The sequence below is a fragment of the Dermacentor andersoni genome, chromosome 1, assembly GCF_023375885.2.
Source record: "Dermacentor andersoni chromosome 1, qqDerAnde1_hic_scaffold, whole genome shotgun sequence".
NCBI classification, from domain to species: Eukaryota; Metazoa; Arthropoda; class Arachnida; order Ixodida; family Ixodidae; genus Dermacentor; species Dermacentor andersoni.
In genome coordinates, this window is record NC_092814.1 from 72,234,832 (window position 1) to 72,251,232 (window position 16,401).

The following is a 16,401-nucleotide window of genomic DNA, read 5'->3' on the forward strand; positions in this document are numbered from 1 at the left end:
CTCGGTCATGTCAGGTTTTAAAACGTACATTTGGGACTGCAACATGCTTACGAATTCGCTACGCAGTGACTGCACATCGCACTCCATGTCATTATGCATGCTATAGTGTATTTTGTTCACTCTCCTTCTGTTTCGCGTTTGAATTTATGTTGATAGTACCTTTCTTTACGGTAAGCTGACATGTTTCATGACCCCAACACAAAGGGCAATCAATCAATCAATCAATAAATCGAGCCAGTCAGCGGTAGATCGACGGCAGACCGCCGCTGAAAAGGTAAATAAATGGCAACTGGTCCTATGAACAGAACAACTTGAAGATGAACGATCGGTTATGGACAATACATTTCAAAAGTCGGTGTTGCAATATCTGCATGAAGCGGGCTGCATGCTTACATGTAAATTAATTGCCACATTATGTCAGGGGCAACCTAGTCAAATAAAAAAAAAACTGCGGAAAGAGAAATGGCGCGAAGAAAGTGCGGATTAGCGCCTTCTTCATGTACTGGCTTTGACGCAGTTTTTCTGCTCAGCTCATTAACCAGCAAGCTCAAAAACAGTTGGAAGACAGCGCTCTGTCTACATTCTAGTCATTTTTATCCTGTGTAATATTCTGTGCTGATGGGTACTATGGATTGCTACTTCGAGCTCACGCATATCAGCACTTTATTAAGGTATGAGGATGTTTTAGTACCATGGACTATTAGCTGGAGTCAGAATTCGTATAAAAATAGTGGCTTAAAGGGCCTACTCCGTCATGCAGAATACATTAGTTAAAATGGAGCTGTCGTATTAATTCATTTATTTTTTGAAGATAATATTGAAATAAGATGTTAGGTACTATGCGTCGTCAGATGGCGCCACCGCTCGATCTATAAAATCTCTGAAATCTAAATCCCAATTACCGCGGTCTTTGTTTCACCCGCAGATTATGTTTACATGCAGGATGGGAGGACGCCTATGATGTGCGCCGCCGCTGAAGGGCAAACTGACATCGTCGGTCGCTTGCTTCAAGCTGGGGCGCATGTCTTTGCCGAGGACCAGGTAAACAATGGTGGCAGGGGTACTTGCCGTTTTCTTTGTCCATTTAGAAGTATGCAAGTCCGTGGCTAATAACTAATAATCATTCACATACGGCAGATATGTATGAAAAGACAAAAAAAGAAACGAGAGAGAACTAAATATTTTACACGTATGGAAGTAATTTTTAAAAGAGGCTTAATTATGATTGGTTTGGCTCCCACAGGTGGTCAGTTGTGTTTTCGTCTTTTCTCATATTCCCCCTTATTTCTACATTTCATTAAAAACTAGAGTTAATTTCCACAATGCTCTCATCGTCTTCGTTGTCTGCTAGCTTTATATAGTTGCGACTAACAAAAATCGAGCCTCCCGGTTCCCTTTCTTGTTTATTTCTATTAGGTTATTTTTGAAACTGTTTACTTAGAGTCAGTCACTGTGGTGTTTCTCGATATATCAGTCACAAGCAGCTCCTCGTCGTGGTAAGCCAACACCTCCTAGAGAGGTTTTCAGGCCTGTGAGTCACGTGATATGACGTCGGCTACGTCACCGCGATGGCCGGCTCGCTCCTGCTCTAACGCGGTGCGTTGCGACTCATACGTTGAATGCGTGATACCGTCCGGTTTCATATTCTTTTTTCTCTCTACAAGCAATTCAGTCTCTCAGTTGTGTTTCGCACTACCATTAGATAAAAAAGCTATTCACGCTTGCACGGAGGGTATACCTGAGTGGGCTGGGATATATAATTATGAAAGCTGGAGAGGCTGTTTGCAGCATTAAGACGTCGTGCGCTACTTGACTGAAACCGGGCGGCGTTCACTGAGGTACTTTTTAACAATGAAATAGTTAACTATCAGAACAATCAACCCATTCGTTAATGTACACTCAAATCACAACCGCACTGCGTAGCGTTAATTTCGATTACACACAATGCTTTAACAATATCATCAACATAGTACAACAAGAGTATTCACAATGACACAATTTGCAAATCAAGCACCAAAAAAATGAATGCCCTGAAATGCAATGTTCCTCTATATCAGATTCAATTCAAATTACTTCATTGTTTAAGTCATACATACAAGTCCGTTCAGATTGGGAGTGAGGATCTGAACTTACCCAAAACATTCACAAGTATACGCAATATAAATTAGATGCATAGTGATTATTTAACGCACGATGTCCAGTTATCAATTTGTCAGAGTAATATTCAAATGCGTTCAATTTTAGAGACTATACCTCGACATAGTAGTGTTCACATAAAGTACATCGATCCCAAGATCTAAGAAAAAGAACGTTCTATATAGAGTTAAAATATGAATGCACTCGACTGCATACAATAAGCTCAGCTTTTAGTTGCCGTCAGGAGCACACAATACAGATAACGCAAGCAAACAAGTCAGAAAAAAGCAGTAAGTACATCAAATTCACAGTGACTCTTTTTCAACAACCAAAATGCATGAAAGATGCAATTTAGCCTTGCAAGACAGTGAATTGCCAATATTCAGTCCTCAGTAAAGATACGAGCTTTCCCTTTGTTATTTTGCCCTCTGTTATGAAATACGTGCAAGTTCATTCCTTTGCTTGCAAAGGATGCTTGAAATTATGTTTGCCGCGCAGCTTGCTAGCAAACTGGTTAACTGCTACACGATACCTGCGCAGATAAGATTCTGCGTTTCAGAAAAACATTCGCTTGCATACAGAAAAAAACAGCGATAATAAACATAGTGATGTCACGAATGCGTTAAGTTCGCAACGCTTTGTATCGTTTGCTAACTGCACGAATATAAATTACATTCACCTAGAAACAAAAATGCGTGCTGAGGAAGAATAGCAGCATGAATACAATTGATATACAAATTTTACCTTAGTATATGCTGTTGATGTGAAATCCTTTCGGGGAATGGCACGCAACCACTTCGTTCGCGTGTCCTCATCTTTGGGGAAACAAAAGGCTTTCACCTTTCTCCCAGTATCGAAATTGCCGGTGCATAGCAGCGCACAACACGTGTTCGGCATCGTGCCTGCCGTCAGACATGACAACAATGCGAACAAATATCCACGGCAATCGCTGCAGACGCAGCACACGCGCAGCACAACACACAAGGAAGACACCGCGTTTTCAGCGGCAGCAACGAACAGCCAAGCGAAGTGACCGCGTTGAATGCAGAGCGACTTCGTTGCCGCTGGAGCTGCGCTGTCGGCCGGCGGGTTGTGACGTGAGAATTTTGGGCGCCGGCCTTGTGAAGTATATAGGAGGTGTTGGGTAAGCACCAATCCGAACATTTTTGAAGCCCGAAGTCTTCTTCAATCGAGGAATGGCGACGCGCTGCAGTCGGCGAAGTCAAAGAGCTTCGAGTCGAGGTTTCAGGATTTAGTGGTTAGGCCAGCGAGCTATATACTTTCAGGTAAATTATTTTGCTTAATCACTGCTAAATGGGACTGACTTCATTGTTGCCCGGCTTCACTTCCGAAGTTGCAACGTGTCCTAAAGCGCTTAAGTAAGAGGATAAACTGCATAACTTTATTATTATTGCGATAGCAATTATATGAACACTCCAGACGCATTTTCGCTGTTGCCGTCGCCGTGATGTTCCGTATAAAGTCCAAGCGCGATAACACCGTCGCCGTGCGTCTTATGCTGCATGTGCGAATGAAAGCACGCGAAGGAAGGAAGCGGAGAGAAAGCGCGACGTCTTCCGTTGCGCGAAAAGCCGCCAGGGAGATGCGAGGGAGAGTGGGGAGGGGCCTGCTTGCTCTTCGGCAGCAACTGCGCATTTCGCGATGGGGCTCAAGGGGGACTGACGATCACGCATGGCTCTATCTCGCGCGTCATATATGGAGGAAAGCGGGGAGGCAGCACGGGAGGAAAGGGGGGGGGGTCTTCGACTCCGCCAACAAGCGCGTACCTTGCATGGCCACTCGTAGCCACGCGCGGTCACGCCTGCCCTATATTGAAAGGCATCTGCAGACGGCTCATACCTCTGTGCACGCTGTGTTCTCACCGCTCTTGTGTTGAAGTGATGGACCCCACGAAGGCCACTTCGCTCGGTGCTGCTGCCGCGCTTGCTCACATAAGCGTTTTGACAGCGAGTGTTCGCGCTCACCGAGTGCGATTTGTACATGTTTGCTTGTGAGCGCTGACACGACACGCTTGTTAATTCAGTTAGTAAGCGAATGTTTCAAACTTTATACTGCAGATAAAACTACTATCCTTGCTTCGCATAGCTGCCTACTAAATTGCTATCGCAATCGATGCTTCACCTTTCGGGTAAAACTGCGACTTGTTTAGTGTATTACACGTTAATATTTGTTGTGCAAGTGATGTCATTATCACCACTATCATCACTATTAATTGCGCTATCAGACACGGGTCATTTCTTTTAAAGAAAGCTCTTTTTGAATAAGAAATAAGAGGCCGTATAACTAGGTGTAACGGTGCACCATATTAGTATGAATACCAAAGTTCTTTTCAAGATAGATGTATGAATACACGCGTACCATGCATTCTGTGCACGTTAAAGAACACAAGGGGTTCAAAATTAATCCAGAGTTCCCCACGACGGTGTGCCTCAATCATATCGTAGTTTTGGCATGTAAAATCCCAGAATTTAATGACAGTGGCCACTACTGTATTATTACTTAAACGCATGACCCAGCTGGTGCTAAGAATGTTTCTCTATATTGCCAGGCGTCGTTGTTTTATTTTCTTGGTGGTGTTCATTTTGAGTGTATGATCGACAACGCGACAACTTATACTCAAAATTTCTTGATTGTTGCGAGTTTTATAATGAACGAGGCGTGTCTTGTCAGACTGCGCTCGGGTCGCGAATAGTTTTGTACTACATTCTCGAATGTATACGCGAGCACCAATGATTAATCTGCAATTTACGGTTAGGCATGTACAACCGCCGGACGAACTCCATCCGATTCGGTGAGCTATGACCATGCTCGCCACTATCGTTGTGATATGAGCATTTTTTGTCCCTCTGGGCACAAGCTCCTCCAATACAGATCCGGATTCCTAACTCACACTATTGGCGGTATTTCTCGTTCTTCACCGTCACCACAAGGTGACAATGTTTTGAAGGCTGTCGCACATGACAAATGAAAAGCTTTTGAAAACAGTAGCAATGACTTTCACTAACAAGAAAAAGCCCTTACGTTTCTCGCACATAAAGAGTTAGCATGATCTTTCGCACACGACAGCTGTCTTAACAATTGGTGTTGTTAACATTTGGTGCCATCTCTTTCCTATTTCACGCTCGGGTTGTTCGGCCTTAAATGACACCAAGAAACTATACATCGTTGATTCCTTAGTCGTCAAATGTTTTCGACACTGTCATATAACTATAGGGAGTTTTTAAAGGTTGAGTTCCCAGTTCAGAGATACTGGCTTGTTTCATATTTTCTTGATTGCCTCTTCATGGCAGCCGAGAATGTTGCTCAGCACACTGCTGAGTCGAGTCAGATATTTTTCTGGGCTGCAATACCGACATATTTCTAAATGCAACTGATGCCTAAAGTATCCAAATAACCACTTGACACTCACGTCCTGTTAACTCTTCGCAGTGTGGTGCGACGGCGGCATGTTTAGCAATTTGCCGGCGGCATGATGCAACCGCAAATGTGCTCTTCAGCAAGATGAATGCAGCTGAAAAGACACAGTATGTATCGGTAAGACAAAAACATGTATTCATGATGATAGTCTTTATTTGTGTTGAATGAAACTACTTGGAATTTTGTTCTAGCTAGCGAACCTAGCTAATTAGTAAGGTTAGCTAGCGAAGTCAGGAAGAAATCTAGCAGAACAGTTAGAAGTTTCTTCAGGCTTGCAATTTCGCGTTTATTTCTGTTCTGCTCTGAACCATAGCGTGTCCAGAAGACACAGTGCCCCTCGGAGATGATTCATGTTTTCTCGCACACATAGTTGCGCACGCATTCTTCAGCTCGTCATAGCACACCTTTCCGTATCGCAATGGAACAGTTAGGTGAAAGCGTTAAAGCGATCATATTCTTTTGATTGAGTAAAGGTTATTGCAAGTTCAGCAATAAATTTGGTGAAATTAAAACTTACACTAAACAGATATCTTGGTCTCTCGAAATCTGTCTTAGTCAAGCTGAAACTTGGCTGTCACATCGAGCTGCGTACAGCAACCTCGTACTTATCATGGCCCATTAAATGGCGGATTTTGTACACGGGCAGAAAGGGCTTTGGGAATGGAGGCGAGACCTTCCGCAACTTTCCATCTGATGCGGCAATCTTAAATGTCCTGCTGGTCCGTAATGAGTATTATTTTCAAGATCTAGCTGTACTCTTCTGTGTAAGTTAATAGGAACGCGTCGTGTTCTTTTTGTGTTGACATGCACAGATGCTGCAATGATACCGTTACATCACATATATGAGGCACTATTCACAGGCAGAAAACGTTCGAAAGCTCATTTGTTTTTGTAAACCAGCGAATGGCTTCGGTATCTTTGAGTTACTATAAAACGTACTCAGGCCTGTGGTTATATACGTTACACTTTATCTGGAGGAAAGCCTCTTTCTTTATAAAAAACTATTGCATATTTTTATGAAGTGCTGTTTCGTCTATTCATAAGATCACAACAAGTGAATTTTGCAGGAGTGCATTTAGATCAGACGAAAGCAGAGAAAAAGTATGTTGTATATGAAAAAACATCTTAAAAACTATTTTGGATTACAATAATCTAATTTCACAACACATGGAATGCATCTAAACGATCCCAGTCTTCAGCGTAATCCAGTCATTCTTTTTTTTTCACTCACATGTCAGTATAAGAAGTCATAGGTGCATTTGACAATCGTTGCTGTGATATGACAAGCGCACCGTAAAGTTGGCAACATTCATAGCAAGTATAGGCCATTCTCTCCCACCTAGAAAATATATCCAACGTCAATTGAAAAAGCAAAAGTAACTGGGATACATGTGATACATAAAAAGAGGGACAAAAACAGCATTACCAATTACCGTCCTATATTCACTTCAGGTTTTTCAAGATTTGCAGTGGTTATTCAAAAGCACTTTGCTTCATTATTTGACTAAGTTAATGCAATAACTGAAGCTCAGTGTGGTTTTCGCAAGTACCAATCTAGGTATCCTTCATCAGGAGTTCATAGGAGCATGGAAATTAAACATGTTCTTGGTACATTCACTGGTTTCATAAAGGCGGCTGATGACTTAAATAGAACACTTTTAATTGATAAATTGACAATACCATGGTGCACACCATCTGCTTCTAGAATTAATTTAATCCCATATCTCTCACCATACCTAAGACGTGAGCACAAACGGCTTCTCGTGAAACGTTAGCTCTATCGACTCAGGGTACACCAGGGTCACACTAAGGTTTCCGCAGTTTTTTTTTCGTCTGGGTTGCCGCGCAGCATAACGTCATAATGGAGCTAAATATAGGCATGCAGGGCCGTTTCATAGAGATACCGCAACAGTGACTTATAAAATATGTTGTACATAATCCATCTTTCATATAGCCTTCAACTTGATCTCTGTTCAATTTCACACCTTTAAGAACACTTTCACGAATTGTCTTTACCCTGCATCCAAACGGCCACGTTTACATTGACTCGCACACGAAATTTGCATATCGTGCGAATTTCATTAGCACAATAATTTCATCACATATGTGTAAGGAACTTATGAGGGCCCAATGTTCTGCGTACTGTAAGTACTAGTGTTAAGGGCGCACTAAACTGAAACACTAAATCAGTTTAGATGATAAAGTATTATTTCATAACTTCCATTTTCTCTGATTTCGTGGTAAGAGGCCAATATACCTGAACAGAAAATGAAGGCCAAACTTCTAACATTTGAATTTCGAGCCGTAATACGAGCGCCGGCCAGTCAATGTGACGTCACGGATTTCAAGGCATTTTGCTTAGTTTTTTTTTTGTATTTGAGCCGTTGTCTCGTACAGTAGGATTTCTCGAAACGTGCCAAGTTAGTATTTTGCTCATTTTTAGAATGCAATATAGTCCTTCCTTGCTGATGAAAAATTTAACCGGGCCTGAGCAGGACGCCCTCAGAATATGTGACGTCATAGCGAGCTGGTGCGGGAACTGCAACGAGGCGTCGCCACTAGTCTCGTTTTTGCGTCTTTCTTCTTGTACCGAGCCTCTTCTCATGGCAAGAGTGGCCTTTCTGGTATCGTAAATGGATAGTTCACAAATACAGGTCTACCGATTTATCTGTTTAGTGTCCCTTTAAAGCCATGGAATGGGCTAGTAATAAATGAAACCAAATGAACAGCAATAGTTATTTCATGTGAAGTCTCAAATTGTTTGGTCATTAACGAAATTGAAATTCTGAGGTACTTTGAATGATTGGGAGCGTTCTTTTTAATATTCTTATTTGTCACATATAGGCTACTTATACAAGAAATCGTGTTAATTTTGTACAATCCCTAATTCATTTCATATGGGAACTGCTGCATGCCCAACTGTGGCACATCATCATAACGTAATAATCGAGAACTTATAAGTTCTATTTTGCAGCCGGCTATAGCCGGCTGCAAAATAGAGCCATTCGACTTCTTACACATTCCCCGTTCGACTAGATGTCTTCTTTATTAGCGAGACTTAAGTTGCCTAAATTAAAATTCGCGAAGAGATACGGTCGCCGAGCACCGTCTCCAGACTGCGTCCGGCGCCTGCGATGCCTAGTGGTGGCTGCTCGATTCGAGATCTGTCGGCCAAGAGCACTCATGCGCACACGTCGGCAACCTTGTCGAGGCGCAGGGCTGCGTGTTGTGTCGCTCGCAAGCAGCCGGGTGCGGCTGAGCGCCTTTGCTTACCGGATGGGCTCGAGTCGAATGTGAGTTGTGACAAAGCGTATTTGTCGCGCTACGCTGTGCGCACTCATGGGGGCGACGGGGAAATGGACATGAAATGCGCTGTGCAGACACGTTCGCATTCAGTGCGAAACGTGGTAGATGCGCTTGACAACGGCGCCGCTGAGTATTGTAGTGCGGCCATATTTCGGCCGAGTTAGAAGCAGCGTTTGTAAAGAAGATACTGCTGTAACTCCTTGCTGACTGACATAGCCCATGTTATGAAGATAGTCAAATTGAAATGCGAAATATTTATTTTATTATTTTGAAATATTGGCGGGTCAATGAGTTGGCCCAAGCAGGATGGTCTACAGTAGCAAATAACGAAGCAAATGACAGCAGAGCAAAATGCACATAAAGACAACAAATAAATAGCAATATAAAAATTTCAAGCAGCGAACCCTTTAAAAACAAGACAACTATTCAATTCCTGCATGAAAATCCCTCGAAGCGACAGCAGTGGCAAAAAGCCAATCCCAATCTTCAATGCTCCTCGGAAAAAAAAAACTATATTTAAAGCTGTTTGTCTTTGCAAATGTAGGAGTAAGGGCGAGTATTTATGGCTGCGACGATGAATGAAATAATCAATGAAAGGATAAAAGTCAAGGCAAACCGCTAGGACGGTCGCTTGCATCGAAAAGCTTTATCTGCGGCGGGAAACTTGTGGCAATGTTAAATTGCACATTGATGCCCAGTTAAAAATGCTAAAGCTAAGTAAATAAACCGAACCGCGTCGCTGCTCCTTTACGACTGCAGTGCTTTGAGAAATAAGAGTTTTGGAAAGAATCTGCATAATTGGAAAGCTGTCGCAGGCGCTCTCATTCCTCTGTAACCTGCACAGCGCATTTTCTATGTCGGTCGATCACGACATGCAACACACGCGCCTGATGCACGTACACCGAGTGCTCGAAACACGCATGCGCACGGTGTAGCTACGGCCGACAGATCTGGTGGCCAGGAGCTACCGCTAGGCGCCGCAGGCGCAGTTCAGGAGCGGGCGCTCGGCTACAGCAGACAAGTGTGGCTATGTTTGTACGATTACCACTTCAGCGAGTGCTTTGTTCAAGATACTCATCATGAAGGTAAAGTTTTTTTTTTTTTTTTAACATAAACGTACTCATGATTAAGGCGCCTTCCAGCTATAGAACACGCGAAATACAGATTCGTTTTGGAAATTAGACTTTGATCCATCAATTTGCGCTACAAATATTAAAATGTCGCGTTCTCAATCTTCTGAACGGCTGAAACTACCGGCAAGGCATCTTGAAGCGTATCCTACGATTGCCTTTTGCTTGGCTATAGGAGGTGAGAGTTGCTAGTTGCGCCCTGTCTCTTTACTTCGTCCATTGTCCTTGTGTCAGACCTCTCCTTATACATTAGACGTGTTACAAATTCTAAAGCATCAAATAGTGAAATCGGCCGTGGTACACGTCAGCAGCACGATACAGCCGACTTTGGCGAACCGTACGCCTTTCAGAGGAGGATCACCCTGCTCCAGTCCCCGAGCGCATCGTCGCGCGACCACCGCTGTTTCTATCGGGACACGCTGTTCAAGGTGCTGCTGTTTATTCGGCGCCACCTGGAAGGCGGCACGGAGCTGCTGCTCACAAACGATGTCTTCACTTCCCTCGTCTCGTGCGGGCGGCGCAGTCGCAGCGACCCGTCCGTCGTGGGGCCCCTGTTCCACCTGTGCGCGTGTCTGATGCACGACAAGGCTGACTACAGCAAGTACGTCCACGCCGACATGGCGGAGGCCTTCGTGCGCTCTGGCGGCCTCGAGCTCGCGCGCGACGTTCTCGGCCACGACACGGAGTCGTGCGACTTCCAGTGCCGCTGCTCGGCGCTGCTGCCGCTGCTGCCCGTGGCGGAACTCGAAGAGGGGCTCTGCTGGGTGCGCGAACACCTGGACGAGCTGGTGAGGCCCTTCCACGAGTTCCGCGCCAAGAAGGACGTCCTGGCGTACTGGGTCGAAGGCGAACGCGTCAAGACCAACGTCATGTGGGAGCGCTTCACCGAGGCGTTCAGTCGCCTCCACCTGGAGGTTCGCGGCACGCCACTGGAATGCGATGGTGGCGGTGCCGTGGGCACTGATCCAGCGAGCGACTCGAGCGCGCCGTTCGCGTTGCTGCAAGGCGCCGCCGTCAAGCGCAAGAGTCCGCCGCAGTCCCTGAGGAAGCAAAACCACAAGGCGCTCAGCAAGAAGGCAGCGCGACCACGCGCCGTCCAGGCGCTACTGCAGGTGACCTTTACCGAGGACTCTCGCGTGGCCAAGAAAGTGCGCAGGGTTCCGCTCAACGTGCAAAAGGAAGAGGAGAAAGCCCCCGTCATGAAGCCGGTCAACGTCTTGGAGGTGATGTCTATGGCTCCTACAGTGATCCCGGCAGCCCTCCCGCTGCAAGGTTACGCCAACGCTCTGAAAACCAATCTTCCTAAGGAGGAACCTCCACTGCACCTGGTAGGTCATCTTTCCCTGCGTATAAACCATTCATTCACGTACCTCCGCGGTTCCAATGGGAAATTTGGGCGAGGCAGTTATGCAGGGGAACTGAAAAAAAGTCAGAACATGTAATGGTGAATTTTCAATTCCGAATAAAGAGGCTCCACAATATAACTAACAAAATACACCATATACTAGTTATGTAGAATTATTTTCGATGTAAGTAAAAAAAGAAAGTGAGCAGCAGGCAATGGCTAATTTAGAATAATAACGTAAGCTAACTAAACACTATGCAATACAATGCCAACAAAAATGAAAGTGGTACGGTAGAATCGTAACGCAGTAATTTTTATTGTAAACGAAGGAATATAAATATTAAAATACATAAGCATGAAGCGTAATTTCTGCTTGAAAGCTTCGTGATCGCGCCTCTTGGAAACCATTCCAATATATTACGGTTCGAGGAAATGCCGAGCCATAAGAGCTGCTTCTGCTTGGCTGAACAGACGCAGAAAACTTAAGTGACTGTGAAGAAGATGAGAAGAACCACGCAAACGAACAAACCGGAGCATATATTTTTCTTTTTTCCACATGCCTTTGAATTTTGTTTTGCACTATGTTCTTTTGTATTTTGTTGTGCACCCAACTGCTTGGACAAGTTTCTGAGGCTATGAAGGGAAACCTACGGAGGACGGCAAAGCGCGCACAAGTAAGAGCGCTTCTGAAGAGTCCCGCGTTTTAATCGACGTTAGTTTAAGCTGGGGAAGAGGAAACATAAGCAGCTTATTAGCAACAGTTAAATAAGACGGAACACATCACTGCGTGTTAAAGGTTACTTATTTTGCGGCTTTTTCCCTTCCGCGTCTGGGCAAACGCGAAACCGTCGCACGTGGAAGCTGCGTCGATACAGCGTCTGTTCTGAGCAACCAAAAGCACTGTCAAACGCTGCCGTACTACTTGGCGCGCCAACACTTGTGCAGCAGCCACGCGCCCGTAGCGTAGCTTACCCTTCATAGCCACAGAAGATTGTTCGCGAGTATAGCACTGCAGTATATTTGAAATAAATAAAACCTACAGCGGTTGTTTAGTGGCTATGGTGTTCGGCTGCTAAGCACTAGGTCGCGGGATCGAATCCCGGCCATGGCGCCCCATTTCGATGAGGGCGAAAGCACCCGTGTGCTTAGATTTAGGTGTATGTCAAAGAACTGCAGTTGGTCGAAATTTCCGGAGTCCGCCACTACGGCGAGCCTCATAATCAATTCGTGGTTTTGGCACGAAAAACCCCATAACTGTTTCTTAAAAAAAGAAATTGTAATGCGATAGTCGTAATATATTTTGTGAAGGAAGCAAAGAAGGCAATATCTTGCGTTAACCTTGAGCTGTATCGAAGCGATAAGGCTGATTTCATATCAAACGAGATCCGCCTGTAATCACAGATGATGAAGCGTACACTGTAAAAATGTTTACACCTTTTAGAGTGTAAAGCTGCTGTTGCAAAGAAGTATTTGCAACAGCAGCTTTATTTTCTGCAGTAAAACAGCGCGCGATGAGCGGCATCGACAACTTACCGGGGAGGTTAGGAAGCACGGGAGTGCCCACGTGGACTAGGGCCGGCCGGCACACTGTAAGCATGGCTTTCGTTACAGAGTGGAAAATAACACACTTTCATTTCTTAGTCAACACGGACTGTTTTCATAATACGTCCTCGGTCAACTTCGCCAGAACATTGGTGGCCAAGCAATTACAATGTTAGAACACGTCTGAACAGAATAAACTTAATGTGCGTGCACGAACAAATAGTTAACTTCATCCATTAGGAATAGATGAACGACTCGAATACGCACCTTTCTGCCGTATCCCAATTTGATCATTGGTATCGACATAGGCGGAAAGTTTTCATTTTTCCGGGGGGCTCGACCATCTTTTCGAACCCCCCCCCCACATACATACATACATACATACATACATACATACATACATACATACATATATATATATATATATATATATATATATATATATATATATATATAGAGAGAGAGAGAGAGAGAGAGAGAGCACGCATAATGTGAAGACATGGGATCGTTCTCCACCTGCGGCAACTTTTTTTTCATCAACTTTTATTTCCAATAATTTATCATTTGTTTAATGCAATTCCTAAATACAAGTAACTTTTCCTATGTTGTCCTTGGCCTCTTTGTTGGCTTCACATGATATGATTATATATATATATATTTTTTTTTTCTTGCACTTGAAGAAACTTCGTGTGACCTCGAAGAATAGTTCATGGAAGTGTCGGCCTTAAATGGGAATTTACAAGACCTCATAGCAGGAGACGTTCAATTTCACAGCCTGACTCCTCTCCCACCACCAAGAATCTGGCGTCTCTCGGTGGTGTAATCTTCCTATCGCAATACTGCTTCGCCTTTCCGACGAAACTGCAGCCTCTCTCTGTCTTTCTTTCTCTTTCTGTGAGTCCAAGTATATGCGCTCCTGTGCATGGCTGCTGTTGATTCTGATTTCGAGTGGATCCGGCTTGGCCTCATTTAGGTTACTGAGCGAATAAGGGTGCCCCAACTATAATGCATGAAGACTTAAAAAAAGAGCAGTTGCGTTACTCAAAGAAAGCCTAGTGCATATTGTTTCCAGTACAGTGGAGTAGCCGCCAGTAATTATTTCGTTCCTGAAATTTATTTCGACAATTGCAATTATTTATCTAATTCGAAAAGTACTGTCCTAATTATCAAAGTGTCAATAGAGAAATTGTAGGCACCCCCAGGTACCCCCAAATGGCATCTAACCACTGTGTTTTTAGCGACGTACTAATTGCATGCAATTTTTTCCGTCTAGCAAACAAACCTCACGAAATATGAAAAATACCACACGACCGCGCTCCCACCCGCATCATAAAGCAGCGCCATCAAATAAGCTGATTTAAAGCAACTGCGTTGCCTGTGGCGAACTCGAAGAGACAGCGCATCACCTTGATAATGGCACGGAAGAAGCGCCAACAGCAGGTTTCGCGGCTTTGCAGCTATTCCTTCCTCCCTACGTCATACTTATTACCCGTCTTTCAAGGCTGACTGATCACATTGATAACAAAAGCCCCTTGATAACGCGGCCGAAGCGCCACTCTGGCCACGCACGAAACGCGAAAAGCAATGTAATATGCATAGCATGTTTCAAAATACCGGCTATGCTCGCACGGCATCGACAGAGTGCGCGTGCAGCTATATTTCGCGCCAGGAGCTTGCTTCGGACCAAAGCCAAATTAAAGTGACGGTTCTAGCTTTCATGAGAGTGTATACGTGCTGCAAAAACAGGTTTATGCCTTAAAATAAAAGCGAAATAAGCAGACAGGAAAGCGACCCACGTGTTGAGAAAAGCCAAAACCGGTGCGTTCGAGAAAGCAAACAACCACTTCTAAATGAGCCAGTTGGCCTGCAAAAAAAATTTTTAAAAATAAATAAATAAAAAGCCATCAGATTTCAGTGTGCCCTTATCTATGAATTCGTAAGCGCCGTTGAAGACCAGCTGCTGCCTCGAGGACGTGTTCGAATAGGTCTCCTTCTGCAGCTACGCAGTACTGCATGAGTCCACTTTATCACATCTTCAGCGGCTTTCTTGATGACCGACGCTCGAATTCTACGGCAGACATCCGTTATCCTTGTTTTGAGCTAATCTGACGTCCGTATCGATCATGTAAGTACGATCTTTCACATATCCTCAAAGAAAGAAATCGAGTGGAGAGAGGTCAGGTGACCCAATATACAGGCCCGTGCCTTCCAATCTCTCGCGCATTAAAAATCGCATCCAGCCAGTTTCGTGCTCGGCTGCTACTGTGTGCTGGCGCCCCATGTTGCTAATACCACATAAATGGAAGACGGGACAGCAGGACTTCTCGGAGAAACTCGTCCACCAATCCTTTAAGCATTTCGCCCACGTAACGCTGTCTAGTCAGTGTGTGATGGAAGAAGATGGGACTGATTATAGCACCGGCGTAAATTCTGCGCCCCACATTGAACGACCACTGGTACTGGCGCCGATTGCGCTTTACCCAGCCTGCATTGTAGTCACTTCAAAAGTGGGCGGTATGCAAGTTTACCCGGGTGTTTCTGTGAAAATTGACTTCATTGGTGCACATGACGTTGCTCAAAAAGTCCGGTGACTCATCGGCTTTTGTGAGGACCCAACTCGAGAAATCTAGACAATTCTACAGGTCCCTATCTTTCAAGCACTGGTGCTGGTCAAGGTGGTACGGGTGAAAGGCCGTTGTTTAGAATCCTTCAAACTGATTAGAAATTGATACCTGGGCGGCCACGTCTTGCACGCTTGCATGAACGTTTGAGGCCATAAATGCTAGGACATCCATGCGTAGGCTAGGACTAAAAGATGGAGTCTACGCCGCTGTTTCTTGAAGCTGCCGGTTTGTCACTGGTTTTCGTAATATCTGATGATGGTCGACGCGTTTGGTCTACCGCCACACTTCTATGACTAAGTTTGCGGCTTGTCATTTGCAGCTCCGAAGGCAAGAATCATTTTTACCTTCTGCTCATTAGAGAAAGACATGGCAACTGCGACGAAACAAACCGCACCTTTAAGCATTTGCACTGACGTTGTCAATTCCCTTTTGTGGTAATAGGTGTTGCGGCAGAAAAAAAAAACATCCGTGCACTTTTTCTACGTTAAGACAACAGCTATGACAGCTTGTTTACAACTAACACCAAACGCGACGTGTTACTTCGGCCGAGGCGCGGCAGATAAGGCACTAGCTCGATCACGATGTTTTACAGCGAAGCTGTATATGGCTAGCCGATTCGTCAAAAACTTTACTGGCGCAACCCCATGCCAATGCATGAAAACAAAAGCGAAAGAGAGGTGCGCAATTGGCTGCGGCATTATAGACGTCGTTGCTCTCCGTCGCAGCCAAGTGGGCGCTCAGCAGTTTCTCGCCAGCTCCGGCACAGGTAGGCAGCGCGTCATACGTACTTCAGAGGAGCAGGCAGCTTTCGATTAGCAACGTCGCGAGCAGAACCGGGAACGAGCTCGTCTACGCCATTCCGATGCTGCAGCCCGGGCAC

General features: G+C 44.8%; 1 protein-coding gene across 1 annotated transcript in view; it reads left to right on the plus strand.

Moving 5' to 3' along the window:
* The first annotated feature begins 8,951 nt into the window (after nt 1-8,951).
* The window catches only part of LOC126546025 (uncharacterized), a 57,301-nt gene continuing 49,851 nt past the window's right edge, over nt 8,952-16,401 (plus strand). Inside the window, exons 1-2 of the mRNA XM_055061606.2 lie at nt 8,952-9,965; nt 10,361-11,338. Of these exons, the coding sequence (XP_054917581.2) occupies nt 9,960-9,965; nt 10,361-11,338 (984 nt within the window). The 5' untranslated portion in view covers nt 8,952-9,959. The remainder of the gene's footprint in view (nt 9,966-10,360; nt 11,339-16,401) is intronic.